The sequence below is a fragment of the Paroedura picta genome, chromosome 2, assembly GCF_049243985.1.
Source record: "Paroedura picta isolate Pp20150507F chromosome 2, Ppicta_v3.0, whole genome shotgun sequence".
NCBI lineage: Eukaryota > Metazoa > Chordata > Lepidosauria > Squamata > Gekkonidae > Paroedura > Paroedura picta.
The window spans coordinates 1,670,817-1,695,271 of NC_135370.1; the positions used below are offsets into that span (position 1 = coordinate 1,670,817).

Sequence of the window (24,455 nt, forward strand, 5' to 3'; positions counted from 1 at the left end):
GAATGAATGAATGAATGAATGAATGAATGAATGAATGAATGAATGAATGAATGAATGAATGAATGAATGAAGAGCTCTTCTTGGCAAGGCTTAGTCCTTCTGTTTGTCAGGCCTCCTGTCAGGAGTGTCCATCTGCATCCACACAGGACACAAGCAAGATCTGCCGCTGGCCGCTCTTTGGCGCTATAACTGGCCTGGTGAAGTGGGTCGTGGCTGTGGAAGGCTTCCTATGGGGAACAGGCCTCTTAGGCTTCTGCTTACAAAACGAAATATAGAAGAATGCCTTGTGCACCTCCTGCCCTCCCCCAAAATTAAAACATAAACTGGCTCTTTTTTGTGGAGGGGGGGGGGCAGTGCTGGGTCCTCCCTGCCCCTCCCCGCCCCCCTTTGGCAGGGCCAGCACAGCCCCTCTTGCAGTAGCACTGCAGGGAAATGTTCCTGTCTGTCATTCTCATTATGAGCACGGAGACTGTTTTGCTCTCTTTGAATGCTGGTGTTGGGCTTTGTGGTGGCCGTTCTGAAACGGTATCTCTGCATCTGCTCGGCAGACAATTACAAGCCCGCCATCTCCCATCGGGATCTGAACAGCCGCAACGTGCTGGTGAAGAACGACGGGACGTGCGTCCTCAGCGATTTCGGCCTTTCCATGAAGCTGACAGGAAATAGGCTGGTGCGCCCGGGGGAGGAGGAGAATGCGGCCATCAGTGAGGTGAGCAGGGACAGAGGTGGCATTGATGAACGGGGTAAAACGACGTGCCATGAAAGGGAAGCCTCATTTGATCCTTTCCTTGGCCCCCTCAACAAGAGCCTCGGTCACTGGGTGGCTCCTTTAAGAGCACGTCATGGGGAGAGCTTTGAAGACCGTTTTCTGTCCAGCCTTGATGGGCCTTTCTGAAGACGTGTGCGCAGTTGCCCACCGAGACCCACGCGTGATCAGAGGCAGAGCGCTCTATACCCCCAGTTCCTTTTTTGCAGCCGTGAAGAACAGTCGTTGTTCCCTGTGGCCTCAAAGGCTATCTTTAAAAAGTGCTCCTGCTGTGGGGTTGAGATCCCGCACATGGATGAACATGCCTATTGCTTCCTCTGTCTTGGTGAGGCACATAACATCATAGCATGCCAAAATCTACCAGAAAGTTACTCCAAAGGCCCGGTCAGATTGTTCCTCCAGGCTGAAGGCTGAGTTTTGGGGAAAGGCCCTATCGGCAGGCTCTCCAAAACCTTTCTTGCAGGCCCAGGGAAATGTAGATCAACACTTGAGGGTCAGGAGGCAAATTTCTTCAAGCCCAGACTGGCCAAGGATTCTGTTTTTGTTTTTTGTTTTCTTTTTTTTGGGGGGGGGAATCATCTGGGGATGGAATTGGGGTCACTGTGGGTGGGCAGGAACTTGTGAGTTTCCTGCATTCTGCAGAGGTTGACTGGATGTGACTGACAAGGATTTCTTCTCCCTTGGGGAGGAGCCATGGCTTAGTGGTAGAGTATCTGCTTGGGACGCAGAATTCCCCAGGTTGAATCCCTCAGTTAAAAGGACCAGGCAGTAGGTGATATGAAAGCATATCTGCTTGACACCCCAGAGAGCTGCTGCCAGTCTGAATAGACAGTCCTCACCTTGATTGACCGAAGATCTCATCCAGTATAAGGCAGGTTCAGGTGTTCATGTTTCCAAGCATTCCCCCCTGAAAGGTATCATTGGCCTTGTTAATTATCATAGTCATGGATGCCGTAGAGCAGTGGTCCCCAACCTGCGGGCCGCGGCCCGGCGCCGGGCCGTGAAGGCCATGGCGCCGGGCCGCAGCTCCCTCTCCCCGCCCCCCCCGCAGTAAAAAACTTCCCAGGCCGCAAGCTTGCGGCCCGGGAAGCTACTTACTGCGGGGGGGCGGGGAGAAGGAATCAGGGCCGGGCTGCGCCCGTGCAGGCCGCGGCCGCGCGGCCCGATCAGCGGGCGTGGCCCGCGGGTGCGGCCCGATCCGCGGGTGCGGCTCGCGGGCGCGGCCCGATCCGCGGGCATGGCTTCCGGGTGCGGCCTAATCCGCGGGCGCGGCTCGTGGGCGCGGCCGGGCACGGCTCGATGTGCGGGCGTGGCCCGCGGGCGCGGCCAGAAGTGTGGGCGTGGCCCGCGCGGGCGCGGTCCCCGCTGGCGCGGCCCGATGCCCTGCCGGTCCCCAGCCTAATAAAGGTTGGGGACCACTGCCGTAGAGCTTAGCGAATTTAAAGGATGGTCCTCACTTAAGATGCATGTCGTTTACTAGTTGCCCATTCATAAGAGGATTGTGGTGATAAACTGACCTTCCAACTGTGTCTCCAGTTACTTGCTCTCACAAGCCAACAGCTCTTGCAGTAACTGCAAGAGCTGTTGGCTCTTGCAGTTGGCTCCGGAGAACCGGATCAGAAGTACCACTTGGCAGAACAGTAAAAAAAATGCCTTGCAGATCCCTTCACCTAAAAATGATGAGAAACGGCTCCTGTTATTTACTATTAGAGTTGGAGAGCCGAGGGAAATGAGCTGATCCCATCACCTCACTCAATATGCAAAAGGCGGTTTTATTGTGAACCGCCGTGAGACCTTTTGGCAAACAGCGGTATATAAATCCAATAATAAATAAATAAATAAATAAAATAAAAGGTACTCCTTTAGGGCTCCCTGCCTTGTGTGCAGCTGTCCCCCCTGCCTCCGCCCCTGCTGGAAATCAGAGAGGCTCTTGCTAATTCTAAGGCCAAGGAAATATCAGATTCCTCTGTTGGCCTTTCTGTGTTTCACTGTGAATCTCAGACCTTCCACCAGAGACTTTGCTAGTCATGAGAGTACCTTAAAAGGATGATATGGCTGCTATAGTGTCAATGTAATTAAATGGGGCCAGAATCAGAGCCCTTTCCATTCATGGGAACCGGGAGGGTTGAGTGTGAATGGAAACGTGACTGGGGGTGGGGCGGGGGACGTGTCTGCTGGCTTCTGCAGAAAGAGTTGCGTAATAAGGAGAATTGACTTGGCCCTGGATTAATGTAAGAAGGACGCAATGTATGTTGCAGGTGGGCACGATCCGCTACATGGCCCCTGAAGTTCTCGAAGGAGCGGTGAACCTGAGGGACTGCGAATCGGCTCTGAAGCAAGTGGACATGTATGCACTAGGCTTGATCTACTGGGAGATCTTTATGAGATGCAACGATCTGTTCCCAGGTAAGGGAAGAACTTCCGTAAGTCTCCTGCTCCGATTACATTTGATGCTTGTTGATGGATTAAAAAAAATTAAAACGCAGCTCCGTTTTTGCTGTAAAGCCCAATTCCAAGGTTGGTTGATCACAGTGAAGCCGGCGCCATCTAGTGCTAGGAGCCTCGCACTGAAATAATGTGGCCTTGGACATAATAAATTAATCCCGTCAATAAGCTTTAGGCATTAAGAGAAGCTTACACGCTTAGTGGCAGCACAGTTGAATGGGTATCAAGGGCACAGTCACAAGAGGCTTACTGGGAGGCGCTGGGAGTCCATTTTGAGTCGATCCCATCTCCAAAAACGCAGCTGTACCGCTCGCTGTGAAGCCTCTATTGAGTTCCCAAGAACCAGATCTGCTGTAAACAAGAAACCTCTTTATTGAAGAAAATCGCAACCAGGCGCAAGGAGTTTCCTTGTTAGAACCGAAGAGCAAAACTACAAAAGTCACACTAAACCGCAATTCAAATCCCAGCTGGCCAGGAGAGGTACAAATACAGCATGCACATCATGCTCACGCACTCCCTCCCCTTGCTCCTGCTTCCATCCCTTGTTGTGCAGAGTGCTTAAAAAAAAAAACCTTGGTTGCCCATGATATCTGGATGCAAGCACCTGAACATTTCTTTACCTCTTACACCTGAGCTTAGAATCCTCACTTGCTGAGAGCAAGCAAAATTCATTGGGTCCAGATACCAGCACCTCAGACTTCGCAGGCAACTGGCGTTCATTTTCACACGGAATTTATTTGCACATGGGGAGGAGGGAGGAAAATTCAACAATGGCCACAGGATTGGAAAAGGTCAGTTTACATTCCAATCCCAAAGAAGGTCAATGCCAAAGAATGTTCAAACTACCGCACCACTGCACTCATTTCTCATGCTAGCAAAATTATGCTCAAAATTTTACAAGCTAGGCTCCAGCAATATGTGGACCTAGAACTTCCAGAAGTACAGGCAGGATGTCAAAGAGGCAGAGGAACTAGAGATCAAATTGCCAACATATGCTGGATCATGGAGAAAGCTAGGGAGTTCCAGAGGAACATCTACTTCTGCTTCATTGACTATGCTAAAGCCTTTGATTGTGTGGAGCACAACAAATTGTGGCAAGTTCTTAAAGAATATCAGAGCATCTTATCTGTCTCTTGAGAACCTTATATGCAGGTCAAGAAGCAACAGTGAGAACTGAACATAGAATCACTGATTGGTTCAAAATTGAGAAAGGAGTTCGGCAAGGCTGTATACTGTCGCCTTGCCTATTTAAGTTGTATGCGGAGCACATCATGAGAAAGGCGGGATTAGAGGAGTCACAAATTGGGATCCAGATTGCAGGGAAAAATAACAACCTCAGATATGCAGATGATACCACTCTAATGGCAGAAAGTGAAGAGGAACTAAAGAGCCTGTTGCGGGTGAAGGAGGAGAGTGCAAAAGTTGGCTTGAAACTCAACATCAAGAAAACGAAGATTATGGCATCCTGACCCTCTCAATTCCTGGCAAATAGATGGGGAAGAAATGGAGATAGTGACAGATTTTATTTTCCTGGGCTCCAAGATCACTGCAGATGGGGACTGCAGCAAAGAAATTAAAAGATGCTTGCTCCTGGGGAGGAAAGCTATGGCAAATCTAGACAGCATCCTAAAAAGCAGAGACATCACCCTGCCATCAAAAGTGCGGTTAGTCAAGGCTATGGTATTCCCAGTTGCAATGTATGGCTGCGAAAGTTGGACCATAAGGAAGGCCGAGCGTCAAAGAATTGAGGCTTTTGAACTCTGATGCTGGAGAAGACTCTTGCGAGTCCCTTGGACTGCAAGGCGAACAAACCAGTCAGTCCTAGAGGAGATCAGCCCTGACTGCTCATTAGAAGTCCAGATCCTGAAGATGAAACTCAAATACTTTGGCCACCTCATGAGGAGGAAGGACTCCCTGGAGAAGAGCCTAATGCTGGGAGTGATTGAGGGCAAAAGAAGAAGGGGACGACAGAGAATGAGGTGGCTGGATGGAGTCACTGATGCAGTAGGTGCAAACTTAAATGGACTCCGGGGAATGGTAGAGGACAGGAAGGCCTGGAGGATCATTGTCCATGGGGTCGCGATGGGTCGGACACGACTTAGCAACTAACAACAACAAGGAGGGAGGAGGAATATGTTGGATCCACAAACAAGAGGCAGTTGTGTCTGTTGTGGCAACGTGGAGTTTGATGGTGCCTTGGTACAGTGTCTGTTGTGTCAAATCACCTAGACCAGTGGTTCTCAACCTGGGGGTCGGGACCCCTTTGGGGATCGAGCAACCCTTTCACAGGGGTTGCGGCAGGGCAAGCAGCTTGGCCTGGAGGGGGCGCGACCACTGTTGCTGCTTCTCCCGCAGGTGGGTAGATCGAGATAGCAAAGAGCGAGATCGGCATGGTGGGCCAAGAGGCAGGACTGAACTGAGAAACCCTGGAGAAGAAAACCATTTATATCCAATCCTGAACAAGGGATCTTCGTGCCTTTGGTCAGTTTCGGTTTACTTTCTGTGAAAGAACCCTGGCATGATTTTACGGTTGAGGGTCCCCACAACAGGAGGAATGGTGTTAAAGGCTCACGCCATTGGGAAGGTTGAGAACCACTGACCCAGATGTATGGCAGGACACTTTAAAAGGGATAAGTATCCTGCCTGCTGCACTGGGCTATCAGCTGCTCAACCAGCTAACCCCTCCGGCAGGTAGAGAGGCTCCTTTGCTGCCCACTTTTGGGCTATCTCGGCTTATGTGTCAAATCTTGGTTCAGGTGCCAGGAAAGAACGCATGATGAGGCACCTCCTTTCTGCCCTACTGTGCCATTTCAGGGCCAGGGTAATTTGATCTTGTCTTCTTTTTCGTACTTCTTTGCGAACAGGGGAAGCCGTGCCAGATTTCCAGACAGCATTCCAAGCCGAAGTTGGAAACCATCCCACTTTCGAAGACATGCAAGTCCTTGTTTCCCGGGAAAAGCAACGACCCAAATTCCCAGAGGCCTGGAAAGAGAACAGCTTGGTGAGAGATGCAATACTGAGTATCCCTTTCTGTCCTTTTGAGGATAACAGGTGGGCTTCTGCAATATGGATCCTACGGGGAGGGAACCGCAACATTGGTTTGGGGTTCCAAAAAATGTAACTGCTACTATCAGGTAAAAAAAAACGCTATGAAAATAAAAAGTACTATATAGTTTGAAGTAACATTAACTTTTTGACTTGCTGCTGTGACTTGTTAAGTGGCCATATGAGTCTCTCCATGGCTGGGCATTAGGTGGGGCTGTAATGTTAAGGCGTCGTTGCTGTCTTGGCCCATCCCAACGAAACACAAGCGGATGGCCTCCCTGTGTCATGTCGCTAGTTTGATGAAATCCTCTTCAGCCTTCTCTGCCTCTGAGGACAGTAACGTTCCCTGCAGAAGCACCTTCCCTCTGATTAACCTTGTTGCAGCTGCATTGCCTCTTCTGTAGGATTTTTTGTCATCAGAACATATTTTGAATGATGACTGTCATTCTGCCCTGCTGATGTAACAGATGTTGAAAACTTGTAATGGTCCTAGAGATGCCCCCACAAAGCTCCCTTCCAATCAACACACATTAAGACACATTCCCAGTTTCCTAGCAGTGAAGGAAATCATGCCAGAAATTAGGCGGCGTAACCCTGTAATCGAGTTTTGGCAGGCCTATTGCAGGCGAGTCAGGTTCACCAATGACATTGTGCTTTCCAGGCCGTGAGGTCGCTGAAAGAGACAATCGAGGACTGTTGGGACCAGGATGCTGAGGCTCGGCTGACAGCCCAGTGCGCCGAAGAGCGGATGGCTGAACTCATGATGATCTGGGAAAGGAACAAATCTGTCAGCCCAACCGTGAACCCGACGTCCACAGCTATGCAGAATGAGCGGTCGGTACCACATCCTTATGCGTACAGGGTTCAATCCCATGGCGAGGCCTCCAAACTTACTTCTGTTCACTGCAGTTATGCCCCTTCACACTGCTTTCCCTCTCCTCCGCTTTGTCCTCATAACAGCCCTGTGAGGCTCCCGTGTCAAGAGTGGGGGTTAGAACCTGGGTCTCATGAGGTCCTGTTCAGTCACTTTGCCACGCCAAGCTTGTGTGTTGATTTGGCCTGGATGCCTTTTCCCACAGGGTGTTTTGGTTGCAAGTGTCACCTTTCCTCAGCCCTCCCGTCCCCATTGGTCTTGAACAATTCCTCCTTCAGTTAGCGGTCCCAGCTGTGGTATGACTGCTCTGTGGAGTGTGGCTGTACAGGTGCCCCACCATCTACACAAGATTAGATTCAAGTGCTTGCACTCAAAAGCTCACACCTTGAATAAATCCTTGTTGGTCTTAGAGGTGCTACTGGACTCTGATTTTATTCTACACAAGATTGTTTGTAACACGGCTCCATTCTCCGTGCTCCCCGTCCCAGGTGCTTGCACTTTTAACCAGATAAGAACTTCAGTGCTTTGTTTTTTTTTTAATGTAAATGTCCCCCATTCTTTCCCATGTGCTATATGAGAACAAGATGCTGCAGCAGGGGAACTTGCAAGGGTGTTGCACAGATGCCACAGGGCCATCATGGCACAACAAACAAAGCGTTTCAGTGGTTAGGCACTCTAGCAGAGATGTCAAACTCATCTGTTACAATGGCTGGATCTAACATGAATGTCACTTTGTTGAGCTGGGCCATGTGTGCCATAAGATGTCATGTACAGCAGATATTTCACCGTTGACCGTGATCCATACCCCTGCGCAGCAGACCTGAGGGGCCATTACGGTTGGCCACTCTGGGTTGAGAAATCCATGGAGATCTGCGGGAGGACCTTGAGGAGGGCCCGCATTTGGGGAAGGGGGGCCTCAGCAGCGGTAGAGTTCCCGAATATAGGTGGGGGGACGGAAGCAATTGGCAGAGTTCTGGACAGACAGGCAAGCCGGTTGGAGGAGGAGGAGGCACTCGGGCAGGACAGCTCCAAGGCCTTACCAGAAATATATTATGTGGAATTGATTAGATTTTCAATCGCTGCTCACCTAAAGGGTCTCTTGGCAGCGTACAATATTAGAACAACATAAATGATACTAAACTGGGAGGGGTAGGAAACACAGCCGAAGACAGCAGCAGAATACAGGCTCGAGAAGTGGGCTAAACTGAATAAAATGAAGTTCAATAGGGACAAATGTAAAGTTCTGAATTTAGGTAGGAAAAACCAAATACACCAATATAAGATTGGGGGGGGTGGACTTGTCTTGGCAGTAGCATGTGCGAGAAGGATCTAGGAGTCTTAGTAGACCATATATTGAACATGAGTCAGCAGTGTGACTCCCTGGCTAAAAAGGCAAATGGGATTTTGGGCTGTATCAAACGGAGTATCGTGTCCAGATCATGGGAGGTGATGGTACCGCTTTACTCTGCTCTGGTTTGGCCTCACTTGGAGTCCTGTGTTCAGTTTTGGGCACCCCAGTTGAAGAGGGATGTTGACAAACTGGAACGTATCCAGAGGAGGGCAACAAAGATGGTGAGGGGTTTGGAGACCAAGACGTATGAAGAAAGGTTGGGGGAGCTTGGTCTGTTTAGCCTGGAGAAGAGATGACTGAGAGGGGATCTGATAAGCATAAGTATTTAAAAGGCTGCCATGTAGAGGATGGAGCAGAATTGTTCTCTCTTACCCCAGAGAGACAGACCAGAATGAATGGGATGAAATTAATTCAAAAGAAATTCCATCTAAACAGCTGGAAGAAATTCCTGACAGTTAGAGCGGTTTCTCAGTGGAACAGGCTTCCTCTGGAATTTTTAAACAGAGGCTAGATAGCCATCTGACTGAGAGGCCGATTCTGTGAAGGCTCAAGGGGGTGGCAGGTTACAGTGGATGAGCGATTGGGATGTGACCTGCATAGTGCAGAGGGTTGGACTAGATGACCCATGAGGTCCCTTCCAACTCTGTGATTCTAAAACAGATAACAAATATAAACTATTAAACAGCCAGCACCATAAAGACAATCCAAGCATGTCGATTACACTTCCGAGGCCCGTCTGCACCATTCAGCCTCCCATGCTGTGTGGAAATTGGGCACGGAGCCCCCCAAGAGTGCAGCCACAGTTGAGAAGGCCCTTCTCATAGGCTGAGGCTGGCCTCCCTTGAGAGAATGGCCAGAGCGAGTGGGGGGGGGTTGCAGTGGAAGAGGCAGTCCCAGAGCTGGGAGGGTCCAAGACTGCGAAGGACTTTGAAGGTTAACCCCAACACCTTTAATTGATTCTGGAGAGTGATTGGTAGCCAGGGCAGCTGCTGCTGAATCAGAGTAATATGAGCTGACGGAGAGTTGCATTCTGGACCACTTGCAGTCTCCAATACATTTTCAATGCATATTGGAGACTTGCAGTCTCCAATTTCAATACATTCCAATTCATCCTACAAAGGATGGATTGCAGTAGTCCAGTCTGGATGTGCTCATTGCATGGATCAGTATGGCAAGATCTGACCCACGCAAATAAGGCGTCAGCTGGAGGGCCTGATGTATGTGAAACAATCACCACCCTTGCTACTACGGACACTTGATAGGCAGCAGTAGTGCAGAATCCACCACACCTCAGGGCTCTTTACAGAGTCTACAGCTGTCAGCTAGACACCATCAAGTCTCAGGAGTGACTCTCCAGCTCATGTTTCAGTCTTTCCCTGCCACATGACTTCCACTGTGAAAGGATGCAAGTTCAGCCAATTGCCCATTATCAGATTACTACATCCAGACATGGGGAAATGCAGCAGCCCGGCTCCTGGCTGCTTATCCATTAGGAGGAAGAGTTGTGTGTCATCACGATATTGATGGCACCCAGCTCCAAACTTCTTGATGGTCTTGGAAAGGTGTATTGTATGTATATTAAATTACATCAGATAGAAGATTGAACCTGATGGGACACGACAATTCAGGTCTCTTGGGAAGACCTGTCCTCCCTGATAGCAACCCTCTAAGAGAATCCCCAGGGAGGCAAGGCGACCCATCAGGACCAAGTGGCCAGGAGGAGGAGGAGGAGAAGGAGGAGGAGGATAAATATGTTATATGCCAAAATATGTTGGTTCTTATATGCCAAAAGAGTTGAGGGCATATGTCTCATCCAGGAAGACATAGAGTCGAGAGACAAATGAATAATCAGCCTCCCAGTGCCACCACTTTGTGGCATGATTGTACCAGCCATGAGAGACCAGGATTCAGGGAGTAGGTAGTTGGCTTCACAGCTGTCAGGATCCTGTCAACATCTGCAAGGATGAGCCGGCCTACAAAGGACCATCCCACTGCTGTTATGAAGTTTGGCAGCCATTTCTAGGCAGAACGTAGGGACCTTATCCACACAAAAAGGTTGCAAATGAGCCACATCTGAGGGCCAAATAGGTTTGGGACACACCAAAAGGGGTGGTCAGCTGTTGAACCGATCTGAATAATGGAGGTGGATGCAAACCAGTGGGCATATTGGAGGTAGCGAAATAGTCACGTGGTCACCTCATAGACCAGGGGTAGTCAAGCTGTGGCCCTCCACATGTCCATGGACTACAATTCCCATGAGCGAACGCTGGCAGGGGCTTGTGGGAATTGCAGTCCATGGACCAAGCCTTCTTACAGCTTTGTCCAGAGCTCATCACCAATTCTGCTCTAGCCACCTGAGCAATCCCTTAAGGCAGTGGTTCTCAGCCTAGGGGTCGCAACCCTATTTTGGGTCTCCTGGTCCCTTCTGCAGGGTTGCCATGTTGCTGGCTGCCTCCACGCCGCCTCGATTGTTGTACGCCTACACACGCACACTGCTGCCGAAGTTGGGGTCGCGAAGGTAAAAACACTGAGAACCACTGCCTCATTGTACCACGGAGCCACAAAGGCTGAGGGTGTCGGGGAGCAATACGACCGATAGCTTCCTGCCGACCTCTATTCCAGATCTCAGCCACCTAACTGAGGGAACAGGGGGCAAGTCTGCATCAATCCTGCCAAGCATTTTGCAAACCACTAGGCTCCATTTGTCTCTGCAGGCGAGCATAAATATGCTCCACCCCTGCAGGGGGAGAACAGCCACCCCTGAACTGGCCCATGCAAGGAAGTGGTCACACGGTGGCCCTGGTTCACAAATGACCCTGCCATTCCTGTCTTTCATGCGTGGTGGTCAGTAGAACCTGGGTGAGTCTCAGTGTTGCCATGACCGCCTGGAAGTCTGGGGCTCCAACAAGTAAGTCTCTGCATGGATGTTAGTCTCCCAAGACCAGCAGTCTAGAGAAATGCAGCATTCACTCACCCACTGGCTATGGTAGAAGGGAGTCTGCTGGTGAGCTGGGCCAACAGAACACCCACAGGACTCCCGCCCTCTCCCTAACACCCTAAGCCAGGCTAAGGAAGCAAAAATGGGTGAGAATTGCCACTTCACCCACCTCATTCCTCAGTTCCATGTTGATGGAGGATCAAGTATCTGAGGATTAAGCAGGAGGAGGGGAATTACCTCATGCTCACCATCCAGGTATCAGTCAAGGGCGCCAGGTCAAAGCATATCTCCAAGATCCTCTCCTGGAGAATTGTGGTCTTGTTTCTTATTTCTGTGCTGAAGAGGGGGGAATTAACGGTATCATCAGGTAGTATAAGACAGTTCCTTGCGTGTTTTGCATTTGAGTGAGATACTTAAACTGAAGCAATGGTTCTGCCCAGATAACGCCACTCTCCTTTTTGTTTATTTTTAAAGAAATCTGTCACACCACAGACGTGTGCCAAAGATCAGACCTTATCAAGATTACTCTTCCTCATCCTATATTGAGGACTCGGTTCATCACACCGACAGCCTAGTGAAGAACATTTCCTCGGAGCTTTCAGTGACCCAAATGCCGCTGGCACTCGGGGAGAAGAACAGAAACTCCATCAACTATGAGCGGCAGCAAGCACAAACTCGTATCCCAAGCCCCGAGACCAGCGTCACAAGCTTGTCCACCAACACGACCACGACCAACACAGCAGGCCTGACTCCAAGCACTGGCATGACCACCATATCTGAGTTGCCTTACTCAGGCGAAACAAACCTTGGTGTTGCAAATGGCCTGCAGCCGCTTGGGCCCACTCCAGTTTGTCTACAGCTGACGGAGGAAGACTTGGAGACCAACAAGCTGGATCCCAAGGAGGTGGACAAGAACTTAAAGGAAAGCTCTGATGAGAATCTGATGGAGCACTCCCTTAAGCAGTTCAGCGGTCCAGATCCTCTCAGCAGCACTAGCTCCAGCTTGCTGTACCCATTGATAAAGCTAGCAGTAGAAGCAACAGGGCAACAAGATTTCGCACAAGCTGGAAACGGCCAGGCATGTCTGATTCCAGATGTCCGGCCTGCTCAGGTGTACCCTCTTCCCAAGCAGCAGAACCTCCCAAAGAGGCCTACTAGCCTACCCCTAAACACCAAAAACTCCACAAAGGAGCCTCGGCTGAAATTTGGAGGGAAGCACAAATCAAACTTGAAGCAAGTAGAAACTGGAGTTGCCAAGATGAACACTATCAATGCTGCAGAACCTCACGTCGTCACGGTTACCACCAATGAAGTTGCTGGGAGGAGCCATGCCATGAACTCTCACGCTGTTCCAACCCAGTATGTCAATGGCACAGTGCCCTCTGGCCAAGCAACCGGCTCGGTGGCACACAGGGCCCAGGAGATGCTGCAGAACCAGTTCAGCGGAGAGGACAGTCGCTTGAATATCAACTCAAGCCCTGATGAGCACGAGCCCTTACTGAGAAGAGAGCAGCAAGTGAGCCACGACGAGGGCGTTTTGGATCGCCTGGTCGATAGGAGAGACCGATCCCTGGATAATGGCCGACCTAACGCCAACAATAACAACAGCAACCCATGTCCCGTGCAAGCCGCGACTGTCCCCAGCAACCAGAGCACAGCACCAAATTCTGGACAGACCCACACTAGGAGAGCACAGAGGCCGAACTCTCTGGATCTGTCGGCCACAAATATTTTGGATGGCTTTAGTATGCAGTGTGAGTCTTCCAGTCTTGAATCCATGGTAAACAGTGGGCTTAAACTGGGGTATTGGAATCCAGTGTGAGAGTGCATACAAATAAGCTAGCCTTGTTCATGTAATCTGTGGTTCTTGGATATTACTGGTTACCGAAATAGGTCAGTGCTGGACCCTATCCACATCAGGTCCCCAACGTGGCCAGTGGGTGCCATGGCACGAGGGGTGTGCATGCAGAATATCTGAGCGGGAAAATAATACCAGGAAAATACTGTATCGGTATTTTCTGGCTATTCTTTCAGGGGCTTAATTTCAGCAGTCCGAAATGGCCAAACCCAAAAAATCCTCAAAATGTTCAGGATTTTTCAGGAAGGCTGGATAGGTGATTTCAAAGCAATTGCAGTCTCTTTGAATGCCTTCTGGGTGAACCTGTGGTTTGCAGAAGGCATTTAAAGGGACAGTGAGCCCTTTAAAGGCATTCAGAGTTTACTTACAGCTTGCAAAAGGTGTTTAAAGAGACCACATTCCCTTTACATGCCATTGAAAACAGTGAGGAATGGGGTAACTTTACTTGGGGACTCATAGAATTGGACCCCCTGTGCCAGTCTTCTTGAAACTGGGGGGTTGATTGGGGAAAGGCAACAACAGTTGTACTGCAAATTTAGTGCCTCTACTTCAAAAAGCACACCCCTTCCCTGAGCCCCAGATATCCCTGGATCAATTCTCCATTGTATCCCATGGGTTGATTATAATAGTCTCCATAAGGTATAATCAAGCTGAAAAATTAGGGATTCCCAAATATTTACTAGAATGGAATACTAGACCAGTATTGAGATTTGGGAATATCGGGAAATGTCGATGTTTTTCAAGTTCAGTATAACTGAATCTGAAAAATACTGGTTAGGGGTTGTTGGGGTTTTTTGGGGGGGGGGAGGTGGTTGCCCACTGGCACCTTTCCTGGTGCCCAACAAGTGATTTTGGAACATGGGAGCGGCCAGTGGGGATATTCTGATTGGGCTTCTGATTGGCCACTAGAGATCAGACTGGTTATGTAGATTGGTTATGTGCTAGCCACCACGGCAGAAAGACTGTGTGGCTCTAAGAAAGCAAGACATTGTTTTAACTTTCAAAGACATCCTGTTAGAGCGTTTTTCCAAAATCCTGAAGCATTGCTGTTATTATCACTCCTGGACACTTTGAAGTTGCTCCCACCACCACAAAGCCAAAGGTGATAAAAATAAGGCCAAGGCCCGATGGTACAGAATCGGGTAAAAATATTTTTTTATTACTCAGGTAAAATTTCCAAAACATTCCCCATGCATTTTGCAACAGGCCTCATCAGAGGACTCTCGTATACCTAATGGGCCTTTTATTTACATGCCCCCAGGGTGCCCGTGGTTGGGGGGCTCCGATCTGCCTCATCACTTATTTCTTCTGACCCAGATGTTGTCTTTTTTTGCTTCTGGCGCCTCTTGTCTTGTGGTCTTTACATCTACGTGACACTTTGTATATTCTTCCTCCCCCCACCCCCCACCCCCCCTTTAGTGAGCGAGTCATCCCTAGATGGCAAAGCTGGCTCAGGCGAAAAGATCAAGAAACGCGTGAAAACGCCGTATTCCCTGAAGCGTTGGCGCCCTTCAACGTGGGTCATCTCCACCGAGCCCCTGGACTGTGAGGTCAACAACAACGGTCGCGATAGGATGGTCAGCTCAAAGTCCAGCACAGCCGTCTATCTCGTGGAAGGAGGTACGGCCACCACCATGGTGTCTAAAGATGCAGGAGTGGACTGCCTGTGACTTGTTCAGAAGCTGACAAAAAACGACATTTTTGCATTCAGTTAAACGTGCGGAAGACTTTCTCCCCCAAAAACTGCTTTCTCCTGTCAGCGCCCCTTTACCGAGGATTCGCTTTAAATAGATTTCAGCTATGCAGACAATTTTTAGCTTATGCTTCCATATTTTTAATTTTGTTTCAATTTTTTTTTAACTTTTGTTTTTGCACTTTTATTTAGTATTGCAAAAATTACATCTGTCCGTTCTGACCACAGAGTTATATATATGTGTATCAAATGCTGTGGTCTCAAAATATTTTTTTTAAAAAACGAAAACAAAAAATATGTATTGCTGATAATCAGTTTAGACCCGTTTCTAAAGGTCACTAAACGTGTCAGCCAATCAGTGAGAGGATTTTGGCTGCAGTGGTGTCTGCCTTTCACCTTTTTGAGTTCTGTGCAGGAGCTTGTTTGTATGTTTCTGTGTGATGAGTGTGTTACCTTTTGAATCCCCCTTTTCACTTGGGTTACGTTAAAATGTGCAATAGTCTGTAGTTGGCAGTAGGCTTTGTGTTTCTGACTCTTCTAAACGTGTTTTCCCTTTTCGAATTACAACCTTTAAAAAGAAAAGTCCAACAATTCAGCAAGTAGTGGCCCTCAACAATGACCTTTGCCCAGCATAATCAGTTGAGGTGGCTGCTTGTTGTCCAGCTTTGTGTGTGTGCGTTCGTGCGTGCGTGTGTGTGTGTGCGCACGCGTGCGTGTGTGCATAACTCTAAGGTCACAGTTAGTGCATGATTTTCCCTGCCTTGAAAGGGCTTTAAAAATAATAATAATAATAATAAACATATTTGTCCTTCTTTCATCCTTCCAGCTTAGGGAATTTCCATTTTTCTCCATAGTCAATCATGCAGGTCTGCAAAACCCTTTTTAAAAAATACAGTGTTGAACAAAGATAATATATTGAGGGCCAGTTTGTACAACCTATGAGATCTGCCCAATAAGTCTTTTACTCTATAAGCTTGCCTCCTGTTGGCAGTTTCACAAGATATCAAAGCTTTACCCGGGATAACTTTTTATTTATTTATTTATTTTGCCATCCAGTCACCATGAGTTATGGCCACCCCCTAGAGTGTTTAGAGGGGGGGGGATGGGTGGGGGGGCATTGCCTGCCTCCCATCCAAATGCAAGCCTGGGTGGTCCAGGTCAGGGCCCCGAGGTGTCCAATTCTGTGGTAATCTCTTCCAAAAGCAAGATCCTTATGAGCTTTGCAACTGTTTTGTAAGTGAAATTGGCCTTAACGTCTTTCCATTTTTTGTTTTATCTTTTATGCAATTTTCACGGTTTAAATACGGTTTGTATTTATGTACATTTTCTCCTTAATTGAATGCTTTCAGTGTATATTGATACGTACATTTTTACCTAATTTGGATATAAGTTATCTTTAAAAACGTTTACCGTAGGTAGATTCTTTTTACATAGAAGAGCTAAAACATGGATTCACTGGTATGATAGTCATGTGATAAGTTAATATGCTTCTATTGGCTTTTTGTTGCCTAAAGCTGAATACTGGGGGGGGGGGTTGTCCAGAGCTCTGTGGCTCCTGTGCACGAGGACCGGCTGGCTGGAGAGTGTCGTGAAAAGGGTCGCATTCCTCCAGACCCCTCTGCGTTCAGTGTGTCTTCAGAGAACTACTTCATCCTGTCACAAGAGCATATCAAGATTTTTTTTTCTAGGGGGAGACAATCAGGATATATCCTGAACACTAACATACATTGGCTCCACTGGTGCATGGCTATTAAAATGCTTGGCCCCACTGAAGTACCAGTTTTGAAGATCAGAAGACAGAAACTCATAAACACTTTGTACTGGTCCTTGTCCTATTCTGAAGGATTTGCCTTAGCTGTTGGTCAGGCCTTAAAAATAGAGAGATGGCTAAGTCATCTCAGTGATACTGTTCTAGAAAGGAGAGATTGAGCTGTATTTTTTGCCACACACTTCTGCAAAGGTTGTTCTCTAATTCAGGGGTAGTCAACCTGTGGTCCTCCAGATGTCCATGGACTGCAATTCCCATGAGCCCCTGCCAGCAAATGCTGGCAGAGGCTCATGAGAATTGTAGTCCATGGACATCTGGAGGACCACAGATTGACTACCCCTGCTCTAATCAGTTCCCTAGAGCCAGTTGTCCCCACGCTAGGTTCTAAGGGGCCTCAGTACTGTCCTTCAGGACATTTCCTTGATTCTTCACTTGCCCGCCCTTCTACACTCTTAAGAGCCCTGTGCATTGCACTCTGCGTTTGTCACCTGCATACAGCTGGACTGGGGCTTGCTTCCGTTTGGCATCAGAATAAGTTTCTTCTTTCAGACCCACTAGAGTAGTCTTAAATGGGTTTCAGTAAGAATAAGACCTGGGTCCAGTGATCCAGCACAGTAAATAAGGGTAGTATTTAGAATTTTTGGTGAAATGGTCTTGGTCGTAGATTGCTGTTTGCATCTTGTGCAGAAATCCTACAAATAGTTCCCTCCAAAAAAAACACACATTCATGTTCCTCTTTTATGTGATTTTTATTATCATCTTTCACTTTCTTGCTCACATTATTCTGTCATAGGCACACTTCCTGTTTATATTACCTCTCTGGTGGTTTCCCTACCCCTTTCTTGAGGCTGGGGCTTCAGTAAATAGGCTGCCCATCCTTTGGAGTCCTTTTCAGGTCTGTGTGAGCCTCACGTTTACTGGGGGTTCACATCTTTGTTGCCCTTCATCAGGACCGAGCGGAATAATCATGAGCCTACAGTTTTCCGGTTACAGTATTTGCTGGCGTATAAGACTACGTTTTCCCCCTGAAAAACATGCCTCCAAGTAGGGGGGGGGGGTCGTCCTATACGTCGGGTGCACTTCAGTTGGGATAGACATAGCTGCCCATAGTGGCCCATAGTAGTGTAACGTAATGTAACAAACTCTATATTTTGAGTGGAAATGTTGGTGGGTCGTCTTATACGCCCAGTCGTCTTATACGCCAGCAAATACGGTAAATATTGCCCTCGGTGATCCAACGCAGCCCAGCGTGAAGGGAATGTTCCTAAGTGAAGGATTCTGCAGCCAGGGAGGGAAAAGTAAGAACAGAGTTGATCATGGTTGTTGGCAGGAGAGCAGAGGGTGTCTTTGCTGTAGAAGAAGACGTTTGAGTGATTTTTGACACATCTAAAGGTCTCTGGACATATTTTGCATGTGGAGATCTATTGACAATGAATCCTTGGTCCGATGATAAAATTGCTGACATCTACACATCTGCCCCACTGGAGGCATCAGGCCTGAAACATTGCTCAAGTGGGTGAGTGAAGCCAGGGGTCCCCAATCTTTCTGGGTTTTCAGACACCTGTGGAATTCTGACCCAGTATGGTGGCTACAGCCACAAAATGGCTGCTGCAGCTTCCCTTCAGTCACACAGCAAAGATCACACAGCTGCTACCAAAGCAATATTTTTAAAAATCTGCAAATCCAGTCAAATCTCCAGTGGCCCCACCTGGCTCACATACATTTTCTAAAGACATTTGGTGGGCACCACATTGGCGACCCCTGAGTTAAACTATCTCTTTCCCTCCTCTGAAAATTACATTTAGCTGCAGGGTAATCTTGACATAGTCTTCCCCCCCCTAAAATATGTCTCCTTTCTCCTTTAAAATGATGCTGAAAGCACTCTGTAAAGAAGCACGTGTAGCGAAAAGAGCTGCTATTTTGACTGCAGGAAATATGTCACCGCAAGGTTCATTCTTTTGCCACTTTGTGCTGACAGATTTGGACAAATGGAGAGGAGGGTTGTGTCAAAGTCCCATTTCTAAAGAAGTCAGAGAAGATTTATTTTTCTAGTGCGGCAGACTCATTGCTATCCCCCCGTAATTTCCCTGGCAAAACCTTTTTAGTTGTACTGTAATTTAGGGAAAGGGAAATGGTCCACAAGTGTTTAATTATTATTATTGCACTGTCATAGTTGTGCTTAAGTTGTAAAAGTAATAGAACAATTTTTTCTCAAAAAGAAAGAACACTTCGATAATCAAGGGGGACTGGTCTGTGTAGTCTGGAGAGGAGCTGGAATTCCAGGCGGGGGGGGGGGGTATCCCTCAGGTCCCTCCTGGGGACTGACGTCCCTACTGGGACCTCTGGGGCAAAACCAAAAATAAGTGCCCATTTTTTGTTGTCCTCATGGGCATATTGTAAGCTCATCACATAAAACTGTAATATAAGCAGAGAGTATAACAGAAACAAAAGCTTAACCAAGCTCTTCCATCCCAAGCAGTTGTTTTAATCAAAATGCAAAGCAGTTCTGAAGAGCCTCATTAAATAGCTTGCTCATATTTCCTGCTTCTATAACAACCAGTGAAATGGAAGATTTGGGGTGGCAGGAGCTGGCCTAGTTAAGGTGGGTTAGTTTCATACCATCTGAGCAATATTTTAACAAAATGTTTGGACGGAAATTAGATATCAATCTTCCGTGTCCTGCTGACGCTTACCCATTTATGTTATCCTCAGTATAGCTTGTACTGCAGGATCACTTTGAAAAACTACCCACAAATCTGTTTTCTAAGGTGGAGCACAACAGCCAAACCCCTGGAGCCCCCCCCCCCCAGCAGTTTTCAGGCAGCAGCTAGACTGGTTCTTTTCATGGAAGCTTTAGGCTGATCCTGCATTGAGCAGGTCATTGGACTAGATGGCCTTTCCAACTCTATGATTCCATGAAAAATAGACACACGTCTTCTGGCAGGAACTTTCGGAGGTAGCATTGCCAACCTCCTGGGGGTCTCTAAAGATTCTCCCATCTCCAAGTGACAGATCAGGTTCCCTGGATAAGATGGCCACTTGGGAGGTGGACTCTCCCTCCCCTCCTCTTTGAGCTCCACCCCAAAAATCACCAGGTATTTCCCAACCTGGCTCAGGCAACCCTACCCAGAGGCTAGGTTTGCACTCAGGGCCAAAAGGCAAATAGGATTTAGGGAATGTGATACTTGAATATGACAAAGCTGGGCCGAAACCTAAGATCACAAATAGTCTGGTCAGAGCAGTGCAATCCTAAACAGAGTTACATCCTGCTAAGACCATGGACCTCAATGGATTTAGCAGGTCATAACTCTGCTATGAACCGCAATGGAAATATTCTCCCTTCCAGAATTTTGCTTCAGGGGTCCCATATTTTCTGGATGGTTTTGAAGCACTTGATTCCGATTTGGTAACCTACAGCCTTCATGTCTGTCAGCGAAACAGAGGGCCCACACAGCATCTCTGTTGGTGGTTTGCAGCCAGATTGGCAGCACTTCACCATTTCACCCACTTCAGCACCCACGTTTTAATTGCAAAAGAATCTGACCCACCCAAATACCAATCCCATCCTCTTCCCACAAGTGTCCAGTAGCTTCTTGGAGGGAATGGGTTGTACTGGCATGCTCATGAGGGTGAGGCTCAGCTCTCAGTGGCTGTCGCATGCGGGGTCCTCTCTTTGCCAGGGAAGTTGGAATGAAGGCAATGAGCAAATGTTAATTTTCTTTATAAAGGTTTTGATGTTTGTAAAAGGTGGACTATGGTGCTCTGTCTCTCTTCTAATTGTGCAAAATTTGAAGCTACGTACCAGTCACACGTCTGCCACCAGACGTCCGGAGGGGAGGAAGGATGTTCATCTCCTCAGAGGCCTCAATCCCTCGTATGAAGCCTTTCTCGTGTTTCTGCTGAAATGTTAAATTTATCAACAATCCATCTTACTTACTTTTGTATAAGCTGCCCAGTACCTTGCTGTGCTCTTTTAATTTGTGTATTACAGAATAGTGTGACTACGAATGAAACTTACTGCTTTTCTTTTTGTTTAATCATTTGTGGATGCCACTATGAATGCTGACATGGTTAAAAAGCCACTACAGAGTTTTCTATGAATACTTGTAACAAAATGCTTTGGTATATATTGAACCTATATAAGGAGACTGTATTGACACTAAGAGATTGGATCAGAACATTAAAAAAAACCTATTCTTTAGGTCAGGGTGGGGGAGGCTTGCTGTAAAATGATGCATTAATCCATTTATTAAAAATCACCTTCATGAAACTGTGCTTGTGTTTTTGCTTTGGTGGCCCTTGTGTCTGTTCAGAAGATGTCACTGCTTCCTATTTGAAACACACGTTTCTTGATAGCAGGGGTGGCCTCTTCAGATGTCCATGGACGACGATTCCCATGAGCATGGTGCTGGCAGGGGCTCATGGACATCTGGACAACCACAGGTTGGCCACCCCTGCTCTATAGTTATTCTGGCTCTGAGAACAGAAAAAATGAGTTGGCAAAATGTGTCCAGGTACACTAGAGGTATATGTGGGACCCACATGCAAAGTCTGCCGGTTGTTCCTAACACATTTACCAGTCGTAAGTCAAGCTTGTAAACATCCAGTCACCTATGGTGAGTGAGATTTGCCCCTTGGTGAGTAGGCAGGAGGTTTGCATTCCAATTGAAAGGAAGGTTGTTTTTCCATTAAAAATCTCAGTATACCCCCAATGGCAAGCACAGAAATGTCAAGGCATTTTTGTAGGTAAGCAATGAGATTGTTGGCAAAGCTATAAGTAGAAGAAGAAGAAGAGTTGGTTCTTATATGCCGCTTTTCTCTACCCGAAGGAGTCGCCAAGCGGCTTACAGTCGCCTTCCCTTCCCTCTCCCCACAACAGACACCCCGTGAGGGAGGGGAGACTGAGGGAGCCCTGAGATTACAGAAGAAGAAGAGTTGGTTCTTATATGCCACTTTTCTCTACCGGAAGGAGGCTCAAAGCGGCTTACAGTCGCCTTCCCATTCCTCTCCCCACAACAGGTACCCTGTGAGGGAGGGGAGGCTGAGAGAGCCCTGAGATCACAGAAGAAGAAGAAGAAAAGAAGAAGAAGGAGGAGGAGGAGGAGGAGGAGGAGGAGGAGTTGGTTCTTAGATGCTGCTTTTCTCTACCTGAAGGAGTCTCAAAGCAGCTTCCAATCGCCTTCCCTTCCTCTCCCCACAACAGACACCCTGTGAGGGAGGGGAGGCTGAGGGAGCCCTGAGATCACTGAAGAAGAAGAGTTGGTTCTTATATGCCGCTTTTCCCTACCCAAAGGAGGCTCAAAGCGGCTTACAGTCGCCTTCCCTTTCCTCTCCTCACAAGAGACACCCTGCGAGGTGGGTGAGGCTGAGAGAGCCCTGATATCACTGCTGGGTCAGAACAGCTTTATCAGGGCTGTGGCGAGCCCAAGGTCACCCAGCTGGCTGCATGTGGGGGAGTGCAGAATCGAACCCGGCATGCCAGATTAGAAGTCCACACTCCTAACCACTACACCAAACTGTTAATATCTATAGAGTCAAATTGGGATGAGGTTTCATGTGGCACAATTTCTGTTTAGGAACCTGATCTCCTCTGGGAGCTTGTTCCACCTGGTGGGGGCCAGGTCAGAGAAGGCTCTGGCCCTGGTTGAGGTCAAGTGGGCTTCTTTTGGGGCGGGGATCAGAAACCGGTTGGAGGTGGTGGAGCGCAAAGCTCTTTGAGGGGCATAGGTAGAAAGGCCTCAGGTACACTGGGCCCTGACCGCATATGGCCTTGAAGGTCCTTGCTCAGGCTTCAGAGTCACCAGCTGTCAGGAATTTTGAGTGGGGCCCCTTAAAAAACTTGCAGGGAGGGTGCATCTGATCATTCCATTTCCTTACTGCTGGGGGGGGGGACTGGGAGGGAGTTTTTATCTGTTCTATTGTTACATTGTTTGTTGGGGGCTATTGGGAAGGAAATCATGGGGGGTTGGGTGGATTGAGGATGGGGAGGTCAGTGAGGGGCCGGGAATCCCTGCCACTGGGGGACATGGGAAACATGGCTGTGGGAGGAGATGGTTTAAATGAAGGGGTGGGGTATATGGAAATGCTTACACCCTTTCCAGTCGTAGTGGTGGGGTTCGGAACCTTTCTCTGACATTGGTGTTGTGCGGTGTTCAGCTTCTGTCCATAAAGGACAAGCCCTGCAGAGCTGCCTTGCACAGCAGAATATAGGCCTGGCATCTGTTACTGAGGCCTGAGTGTGGAAACGCAAGATGATCACCCTGAAGGAGTTAGCTCTAACCAGTTAGTCAGTCTTCCACCAACTGTGGACAAAAGGTTGAGGGGGAGGGAGTTGCGACATGGATCTGGGAGTCTTTCTCTTTTAGGACACTCCCCATGCCAGTGATGCCAGCTATTTAATGTGTGGGTCTGGTGTGGGACACAGAGTAGAGTTTGGCTATCTGGCTGGTGTACCAACTGCCTGACGCACCGGCGGACTCTCCAGAGATGGGGACACCCACTTTCGGAACCCCTGGACATGGACCCCGTGGTCTAATCATTGTGAAATTCGGAGGGGGGTTAAGGAAGAGCGTTCCAGAGCTGCCCGGAAAATTTGGAGGCTGTAATGGAACCTCTAACGTCCCAGGCCTCAGGAAAGGCGGGAACGCTGGACTTCCCATTGAAGTCAATGGTGCCATTGACTTTAAGGGATGCCAAAGTCAAATCCGTCCGGATCCGCCCCCTGGTGCACAAGCCTAATCAGGGTCCTGTTCAAATTCCCACAACCTTGCAGGGCCTGCAAAAGGGAGCTCCTCCACCAGGCATTTGCTTGAGGCCGACCAACCAATAACATCTGCTGGTCCCCCCTCAGACACCCCCTCCATGACTGAATAATCTGTCAAGTTACCGTTCCTGTTGAAATATTGTCCTAGTTTTTATGTTGTTACGGTTGTTATATCTGTTATGATGTTCTATGTAATTACCCTACTGCATTTTATGTAAACTGCCTAGAGCTGTATGGAAGGGCAGTATAACAATCTTCTATATAATAAATAGGAACAATTTTTTAAAATGGATTGTGAATCTGGTCTACCAGATGGTAGAGTTGCAGTCCTAAATACATTGAATAGTATGAGATTTCTTTCTTAAGAAACACTTTCCCTTGAAGTTTAAATATGCACCTGCTAATATGTTTTAATTTTAATACAGTAAAATTGGGGGCCCTTCCAAAAAGGGCAAGTAGACCGAAAGAGTGACTGAGATCAGCCTTCCACCTGGAGCAGAGGAGATGCCATTAAGTTGGCTTCAGATTATATGCAGGGTGCTCATGCCCATCACTGCTTGCCAGCCCAGCCTCAGTCAGGAGAAGTCCGTGGGCAGCCAGAGGGAGGGGAGCTGGTCTGGAGGAGGATGTGAGCAGGGCAAGGCCATGAGCTTATTCAAGGGGCCCCTCACCGGCTCCTGCAATCACAGACGTCTAAGAAGACTCCTGGCTGGAGAGAGGAAGGGGGGAGAGGCAGAAGCAAGCAAGGCCAGAAGTCAGAGCAACCAGCCCTTGTTGTGGAAGGAAGCATTGCTTGTGCTTACAGCAGCAGCCTCACCAGTAACTTTGGAAGCCACTTGCTTGGGTGGGTGGAGCCTCTAAAAATGTTCAGTATGCAGAACACCTTGTATCCATTTCTGGCAGAACTACCAGGCCTTTTACTGTCCTTTTTCTGCAAAAGCAGACCTGACATCT

General features: G+C 48.2%; 1 protein-coding gene across 2 annotated transcripts in view; it reads left to right on the top strand.

The window, feature by feature from the left end:
• The window catches only part of BMPR2 (bone morphogenetic protein receptor type 2), a 118,618-nt gene extending 97,610 nt beyond the window's left edge, over positions 1-21,008 (top strand). The window contains exons 8-13 of one of the 2 annotated variants that reach the window (XM_077319208.1): positions 549-709; positions 3,025-3,172; positions 6,076-6,212; positions 6,918-7,090; positions 11,894-13,199; positions 14,697-14,895. In XM_077319208.1, coding sequence (XP_077175323.1) covers positions 549-709; positions 3,025-3,172; positions 6,076-6,212; positions 6,918-7,090; positions 11,894-13,199; positions 14,697-14,699 — 1,928 coding nt within the window. In that variant the 3' untranslated portion in view covers positions 14,700-14,895. Of the gene's footprint in view, positions 1-548; positions 710-3,024; positions 3,173-6,075; positions 6,213-6,917; positions 7,091-11,893; positions 13,200-14,696 lie in introns of both variants that reach the window. The other variant, XM_077319207.1, reaches the window with a different exon arrangement.
• The last annotated feature ends 3,447 nt before the right edge of the window (positions 21,009-24,455 follow it).